Source organism: Poecilia reticulata, chromosome 21, assembly GCF_904066995.2.
Source record: "Poecilia reticulata chromosome 21, P_reticulata-male-v2, whole genome shotgun sequence".
Lineage (NCBI taxonomy): Eukaryota > Metazoa > Chordata > Actinopteri > Cyprinodontiformes > Poeciliidae > Poecilia > Poecilia reticulata.
Window position 1 is genome coordinate 22,916,760 of NC_088850.1, and position 8,682 is coordinate 22,925,441.

Sequence of the window (8,682 nt, forward strand, 5' to 3'; positions counted from 1 at the left end):
TGTTTGCGTTGTCGTAACTGTGACTTAAGTCTCTTGCATGAAAGCTCTTCTTGCTGTCTTGATATTCTAGCTCACTCTTGCTGTGATCCTGAGGTGCATGTAGAGGAATTAACTGCGCTCTGTTCCAGGCTGTCCATCGGCGCCCAGTACACCGGTCCCTTCCTGCAGGTCTCCCCCCTCATCCCCCACAGACAGGGTTTCCGCCCACACTAGAGCAGGGCCCTGGCACGCTCAGACTGACCTGCCTCTTCACGGCTCAGCGGTCTTCCACTCTCTTCCCACTCACTTAAGACGCATTGACCTTCCAAATTCTCAGATCTTTTGACTCAGTCGGGATGTTTTGAGTTTTCCTAAAGTTGCGTGATACTTTTCGTTGCTGTACTGAGCACTACAGCAGTGGATCTCTGCTTTGCTGGGCCATAAAGCGTCACTTCATTTCCCAGTTTCTTGGCATCAGCTTTTTTATTTTTCTCCACAATTTGTTCTCGTTGGGCTGATGTGATTTGGCCCACCGTCTGAATGTCCGTTTCCATGGAGAACAGCCTGGAGCGCGTTTGAGCTGAATGTCCGACTCCAGGAGAGCAGCCGGCGCAGTCACAATGCCCTCTGCTGACCAAACGTTTTCCAGTCCTTGCAGACCATGGAGCCGACCATCCTGGCTGCTACCATGTCAAACGCTTTCAATGAATCAGACACATTTAGCTCAGTTGAACAGCAAAGCGTTTTTTTTTTTTTTTTTTTTTCCTCTGTGTCCGTCCTCTCTGTCTCTTTCCGCCCCATACAGAAATCTGTAAAAGCACAATAGAGGCCCACCAGTCTGAGCATGCCAGGGTGAACCCGGATCATTCCACATATAACTCCTGCCTAAACTGCCATTTTATTAAATTGATTGTCTCCCCCCTAACTTTTGAATTAGTTGAAAATAGGACTTCCTAGCAGTTTTCTTTGTTTGGATGGCCGGTCCTTTTGTCCGCTGAGGGGGACGTCCTGTGACACTGTGGTGCATGTGACTTCTAGTACCGTGTTGCTTGACAGCCTAGTGCCACCTCTTCCTCGTTTTGTTTGTGCTTCACCTTCCAGCTGGAAGCACACATAGAAGCTGCTGCATCCTGACAAGTTAAAGGGTTTTATTTTCTTTTCGATATTTTCACAGGTTCAGTTAAGTTGTAGTTTATCTTAAAGCTGCGGGAAAGTTCTTGGAGCAGGTTGGAGGGATTCCCTACCCCTCACTCTTCAGACTTCCCAACAGCTGCTGTGGGATTAAGGACATCTTAATGCTACTTTTTGGGGATCATTGCCATTTTTTTTTTGTTTTTTGTTTTATACAGTGAAGTCAATGCATTGTTACAGTAAAATAATCAGAAAATTTTATACAAAGCATTTTGTATTTCTGCTGCGGACCAATTTTTCATTTCCTCTTTTGTGTTCAAATATTAAAGCGGTTTCCCCAAACTAGTTTGTTCAGAAGTTAAGGGATGACTTGTTTCTTTTTATTTTTTATTTTTTAAAGCTGAATAACTCTTGTGAATAAATAAATGACTCTCCACTCCTTAAAGTTGGAGGGATTTCCCCCTCTGCAGTTATCTGGGTCTGTCAGGATGTACTGAAGGAGACACTTTGCTGTTCTAATTTCTTTTGCTGTTCTTTGGATGGTCAAGATGTGCTAAATATATCTGTGCTATGAGCTTGATGCTTCAATAAAAGATATTTACCTGTTCACTGACTCCGCTTGTTTTCATTTATGTGGAATTTTATCAGCTTAAGTTAAACTTTTCAGCTAGTGCATGGCATATTACTGTGGTATTTAACAAAACCTGATCAGAAGCAGTTTGGTTTAGGGAGGGTTGGCCCAATACAATATTCAAAAGTAAAGACTTGTGTGATCTACTTGGGTTCTCTGAGTAAACTATAAACTAGCTTCAGTCCATATAAGGCATCTTTCTGGCTCTCTGAAGGTGCCACCATAGCATCTTTATCAGCCTGAGGTCCAGAATCAGTAGGCCACTCAACATCAAACTTTTTGTTCAGGTTTTTGAAATGGATTTGTTTGGGATTATTCATCCATTTTGACATCTCTTACAGTGGTACCCCAGAAAAGTTTCATATGGATGGCTAGGCTAGTTAAAATTTTGGAGTGACAACTTAAAAATATTTCGAACATTTTCTTTGGTTTTACATTTATGTCTTGAAGACTATGCTTTTGAACTGAAGTATTTAGTTTATCTAGCCCAAATAGTATTTTTAAGAGGGGCTAGCAGCGCACCACTGATCCAGTTTAGCCTAACGGTCATGTTTTTGGACTGACTTTTTCTTCTCTGTAGAAGCTACACCTGGTCAGTTTTGTTTGGCTGTGGTACCTTCCTGAAGGAAAGCGTTAGCTGAGATGATGCTGCCAACAACTAATCGTTCTCACAATCCTGCACAGTTTTACTTTTCATGGGCAGAAAGTAGTTCTAGAAAGTACTTCCCCACTCAGCCGTGGCAGATGACTGCTTGCACTGCACGAAGTTCTGGTTCTGCTGGAGGTTTCTTCCTGTTGAAGGGGAGTTTTTCTTCCTTGCTGTCGCCACAAGCATGCTTGGTATGACGAATTGCTGTAAAGACAACACAAGCGATTGTCTACTGTCAGTACATGCTGGTTCAGGAGGACTGAATGCTGCTAGCCTACTATTCAATGCAATCTGCTGGATTTCCTTAGAAAACTTAAAACTTAGAATGAATGCATTTGAATTAACTTTTTTTGTTCTCAGTGGCTTGAGATAAGGTGTTGTGAATTGCACTAAAGCTGGAAGACACCAGTGCTACCAACTGCGCGACTCCCAGCGTTTTAATGAGAAGGATCATATCGCCCTCTGATGGACAGAATGTGAATTGTTCACTCTTTTCTGATAAAACTCCTCTGATATCTTCTTAGTATAACTTTTGACAGAAGGATCTGAACTGCAGTGTCAGAGTTGTGACTGTGGGTGGCAGTAACACACAGTGATATTAACCAAACATGAGCAAAGAAGAATCTCTTCCTGTTGTCTTCCGGTGCGAAGCTTCACGTGGATATAAGAGCAGCACGAGCGCAACACTGCTGAACGACAGTAATAAACTCTAAAAAAATGACGCAGTTAGACGGAATAGTGTAAGTAAACTATGATAACTTTTTATAGGAAGCTGCTGGGTTTAAATGTCTATTTGTTCCACATTCATGCAACATTTACTTGAAAGAAAACTTACACTAACTTGCGTGCTCGCTAGTTAGCTAACTAACTCTTGCTGTATAAGGGACGGTTGTTTTCACAGTAACCACGATAATGGAATTTTAAGCCCACACTCATGAATGTTCTCTAATCTTTAAAGTCTGTAATTTCGAGCCCAAACTCGTACCGATATTACTAGTATTACTTAAGTAGTCACATGTACACGGGTATCTGGTGACTATCTGGCGACTTTCTGTCAAGATTGCTGTCATAATTAAAGTCTTGGCAAACGGTTTCCACAGTGACACAAGTTTTGTGTTTGTAACACATGTCAACACAAAGCCAGCAGTTAGCATAGAGAAACCCTTACTGACCAGCGTTAATCAGGCGTATATGGGCGTAACAATGCAACGTAACAGTTTCTAAAATAATTTTCTCAAACGTTTAGCTAACAGATTTCAAATAAATAACTTATTTAAATACAAAATGTCATGTTTTTAAACTCTTTTCCTAAGAGTAACTACACAGTTACGGATTTTAAATGTCTTAAAACACCACTGCCTCAGCTAACCGTGATGCAGCTCTGGTGATTTGTTACTTTTTGCCTTTTCTTGGTTTCCTCAGAAAACCGAAAACAAAGCGGTCAAAGCGGTTCTTGGAGAGCAGAGCGCCCAAACTAATTGAGGATGTGAAGAACACCATGATCATGAAAGGAGGAAACACCAGTCAGACCGTCACTACGGCCCTCAAAGACATAGTAAGTTGCTACTGATGAGGTTATTAAGAAACGCTGTGTTTTTTCTGCTTAGTTTCATATTATGTATAACTCGCTTCAAAACTAGATGGGGGGGAAACGTGCAAAGTTATGCCATTGCTTGTAGTGTTACCTCTACGTGGCTGACACATTTTTATTACAGGGAGAAAGAATAGTAAGCACATAAAGGTGGATCTCAGCATTTGTCTTTTTTATGCCAGATTAGTGAGCTGTGAAAAAAAAACTATTGACAAAATATTATGTAATCTCACAGAAGTGTTTTCTTTTTTGTAGTATTCCTTGAAGAAACCAAATGCTCTGCTGTATAAAAAGTAAGTGAACCTAAAAGCTTATTTGTGACAGATTCAACACATTTAGGAGTCTTAGTCAAATGTAGGCTGATTTTTTTTAATGCTTATTGAATCTAAGCCACATCTAATGTTGTTTTACCATGAATGACCTGAAACACGTGAAATCTGAATATTTGAATGGCTAGAATATCCCTTTGTACCAATCTGATGGTTGAAAAACAGAAATAAAAGATTAGAAGCAATAAATATCTCTGTTTATCTATATAATAATTTAGCAGCAAAGTGGATCCTTGAACTGAAAATGTTGTTTATTTTAGCTATGTATAGTTTTAGGTTAAAATCTGATTATCTAATCATAGACTCTGTAATTAACCTGATTAAAGTCCTGCAATTAATTTCAAGGCTAAAACATGTTATGTTTTTACAAGTTGAAAACTATCTGCTGATCCAGATTTTAGACTTTGACATTCCTGACATTCTTGAACAAATAAGGAAATGGAATCAAAAGTCACACAAACGCATTGTAAATATTTCTGCAGTTGGTAATGGTTTAAGTTAGTTAAATTTAGGGTTGATTTGTTGCACATTACGACAAATCAACCCTCTTATGACTTATTCAACAGGTATATACATATATATTCTGAATGGAGGTACTGTTGTGTGTTATTTCCAGAAAGAACATTACTCGGCCTTTTGAGGACTCCACATCCCTGGTAAGTCAGTGTCACGGTTATCTGACTTGCTTCTTTTACAGTTTGAGTTGCTGTATTCCCAGTGTTCCTTGCTGGTCCCTTTTCAGGAGTTTTTCTCCAAGAAATCAGACTGCTCTCTGTTTCTGTTTGGCTCCCACAACAAGAAACGACCCAACAACTTCATATTTGGTAAATCCTGATCATCTGCTACCTGGAGACTCTCCATGAGTCTGCAGCATGAAAGTAAAGCTGGCACCATTATTTGGTGTGTGAAATGTGTTTGTATTGACTGTGGGTGGTCCCTCATTTATTTATGTTTTTCATACTTTGCAGGTCGAATGTTTGATTTCCATGTCCTGGACATGTTTGAACTAGGAATTGAGAAGTTTATATCTCTGAGTCAGATCAAGGTAATGGTTTGGTTGGGTTTACCATACATTTTATCCCATGTTTAAATTAAAAAAAAAATAATTATTTGCATTTTCAAAATTGTATAAAAAGGCTTAAGTGGTTAATTGAAAAATATGCAGAATGTGCCAATTTCTTATTTTTATGTTATTAATTGATTACTAAAGTAATCATTAGTTGCAGCTCTAGTTGTGTTTTTCAATGTCTGTGACTGAAGTGTTATAAGTAAAATGTTTATGGAAAATGTCTGTAACGATAGAGTTCAGTAAAGCTTCGGTGAACCAGGGAAAACTGGTTCACCTTCTGCTGGGTCAAACATCCAGCTTCTTCTGCTAGAAACGCATACAACCTGGTAGAAATGGATTGTATTAATATGACAATATTTTTTCAGTTCTTGTCCTAAGATAACAGCTCCAGCCTGAGAAACAGATCCTAATAAAAACACCTTGTCTTTGTTGGTTCCAGACCAGCAAGTTTCCTGAAGGAACCAAACCCATGCTCATATTCGCCGGAGAAATTTTTGATACAGACAACAATTACAAACGACTAAAGAGCCTCCTCATAGGTATGCAGAGATCACTCAGAGGGACTGGAGCTCATTACTGCCATGCAGCTGCTCTGCTGACGTATTTGTTTGTCTGTCAGACTTCTTCAGAGGCCCCACTGTGCCTGCAGTGCGTCTGGCAGGTCTGGAGCACGTTCTGCACTTCACCGCCCTGGAAGGAAAAATCTATATGCGCAGTTACAGGCGAGTAAAGGACATGATCCTTAATCCCTTCAGATGCCACACCCTCTGTAGTGGACGTGACTCTTTTTCTGGGTTTAAACCATTTAAAAAACTTATGGAATTTGTAATTTACATTATGCTGCTTGCTAATTAGTTTCTTATTAACCAATGACAATGAAGTTCAGACTCTTAACAACAGAAAAAATTAACATGGGTATGAAACTACAGCAGGGAAGGTGTGATGTATCTCTTTTCAATCAAAAATATACATTTATGTTCATGGTAGACTATAAAATGATGTCAGTATTTGAAGTTATTTTGAAAATATTTTCTGACATTAAATTGTAGGATTATAAGTTAAGTGGTCATCCCAATGGACATCAGGAATTTGGATGCATTATCTAACATTTAATTATTTACTATAATCGCACAAAATAAAAAGTATCTAAGCATTTTGTGTCTAATTTGTGGTTTTAAAATGATCTTATTTTGTGTTTTTTCCTGCTTGAATTTATATTCTCATATTTGCTTGAACTGCTAATAAATGGAGACAAATCTGATATTAGCTGTTTGGATTTAAGAAATAAAGCAAGTGAAACAAGATTGAGATGTATATTGTGAGAAGTGAAGGAAGTTCAGTTTTTAGTAGTTTTTAGTATACCAGAGGCTCCGCAGTAACAGGCATGTCATTGTGGGGCTGCAGGTGTCTGTTGAAGAAGTCTGGGTGTCGCACGCCCAGGATTGAGCTGGAAGAGATCGGCCCATCGTTCAACTTTGTCATGAGAAGAACACACCTGGCGTCAGACGACCTGTACAAGCTAGCTAACAGGCAGCCCAAAGCCCTGAAGGTAAACCTGACCGCTTGCTGCTGCTGATGACAATATACAGCAGCATCTCAGTGGATTAAAGCATCAGAGAGCAGATGATCTATTAAAAAAAATATTGTAAACATAAGACTTGAGACCCAGTTTAGACTTTGGTTCTGAAGACTTGACTTTGTCTTGTGGTCTGAGACTCAAGTCTTCATTGTAGTTTTTATCTGGTGTGATGAAGAGTGACAGGAAGCTGGTATGTTAGCTGCAGACTGCAACAGCTGCACGTTTTACTCTGAATGTATTGATTATTAGTAATTGATGAATTATTGGACATTAATGACTCGTAACCATCTGTTCATGTTAGCTGTAGCTTCATAGTAATGATCACTTTGGGCAAATTGAACACTGTTTAATGACTACAAATCATTTCAGAACAAAATAATCTCTTGCTGCTAAGACAGCTGCAACATTCCAAGGACACTTCCTGCTAAAAATGCCAAAATAAAAGCACTTCCTGTTATGTTCACTCACAAGTTTAACATTTATTTATATACTTATTACATTTTTGTCTTGTACATTATGTTGTAATTTTTACCTTAAATTTGAAAATCTTTACTGTTCAGATTAGTTTTAGATGTGGATGTAGGAAATGTCTCCCAGAATTTAGAAATTACAGGTCACTGTACGGTTGTCATGGTACTAATATTTCACACTTTGTGTCGATACAAGGAAAATTACTCGATGCTATTTTTGATACCGTGGCAAAATCTTTCAGAGGAACAGGATTCTTTCTTCTAATGATCAAAAAATATGATTAATTAAAATATAACTCCATTTAAACTTACTATATTGGGGCAAAGCCAATAATTAGGGAACAATCCAGTTGTAGTAATACATGATTTCAAAATTTTACTTCCCCATGTTACCACAACAGTAGACAAGAGTCAAGAGTAGACAAGAGCAGCCAAAGTACCTAATTCAGTACTAAGAACTAAACTGTTAAAATGTTTTTATGTGTAATGTCTGTAAATGTCCTCAAGATGGTGGTAGAGGGCACCTTACTATGCAGTGTAAAATGAAAACCTTGTCCATCTTGACAGTCCTGATGTTAAAACACCTGTTTTTGTTGTTGTTGTTTTTATTACTACAGCCAAAGAAGAAGAAGAACATTTCCCATGATGTTTTTGGAACCTCGTTTGGCCGGGTGCACATGCAGAAACAGGATCTGTCCAAGCTGAGAACGAGAAAGATGAAGGGCCTGAGGAAGAGGAAAGGGGAGGTGGTTGATGAAGATCAGGAACCTAAAGTGGCCAAAGTGGAGAGCTGAAGCCATGGAGATTTATTCATGGACATCAGCTCATGTGTTGCGGTCAGGGCCTCCTGGCCTGTGAGCAGCCTCCAATCCACTGCAGACCCATATGTAGGTCCTTTTTCATGTGACTTTCAGGAAGTCAGACAACGTTCCAACATCTCCTAATTATCACATTGTAGAAACATTTCGGTCAGTTTTTTTTGTCTACATCATTTAAAAGGAAAAAATAAAATCTCAACTTTTAGGCTTTGTCATTTTATTTGGAACCCAATAGTTTCCAACCCATGCTCACTGCTCCTAAATGGCAGCGCCAAAGATTCCAGGTCAACTTTGAAGCACAATGGTGCAAATCTCAATCTAAAATAGTCTTAGTGTAATGAAGCTTTAAAAAATATTTTTAAGGATTTCTTGAGGTCTGAACAGTATTAAGTATTTAAGAGTTTGAAATGGTCAAATACTGTGTAGATTCATAAAT

At 38.8% G+C, this 8,682-nt stretch overlaps 1 protein-coding gene across 1 annotated transcript; it reads left to right on the forward strand.

Annotated features, from left to right (window-relative positions):
- The first annotated feature begins 2,927 nt into the window (after positions 1-2,927).
- Positions 2,928-8,451, forward strand: rpf2 (ribosome production factor 2 homolog). The gene is made up of 10 exons (XM_008398544.3): positions 2,928-3,130; positions 3,813-3,945; positions 4,237-4,274; positions 4,927-4,966; positions 5,053-5,134; positions 5,279-5,355; positions 5,819-5,918; positions 5,999-6,101; positions 6,784-6,928; positions 8,046-8,451. Exons 1-10 carry the CDS (start codon positions 3,108-3,110, stop codon positions 8,220-8,222), a joined length of 918 nt encoding a protein of 305 aa, XP_008396766.1. The 5' UTR covers positions 2,928-3,107; the 3' UTR covers positions 8,223-8,451.
- Positions 8,452-8,682: the final 231 nt, after the last annotated feature.

Excerpts from the sequence above, each read along its gene's own strand:
- rpf2 (XM_008398544.3), top strand. The coding sequence starts at position 3,108 with ATGACGCAGTTAGACGGAATAGT. Across the intron at positions 5,356-5,818 it reads TATCTCTGAGTCAGATCAAG|ACCAGCAAGTTTCCTGAAGG; the intron begins GTAATGGTTTGG and ends TGTTGGTTCCAG. Across the intron at positions 6,929-8,045 it reads GGCAGCCCAAAGCCCTGAAG|CCAAAGAAGAAGAAGAACAT; the intron begins GTAAACCTGACC and ends TTATTACTACAG.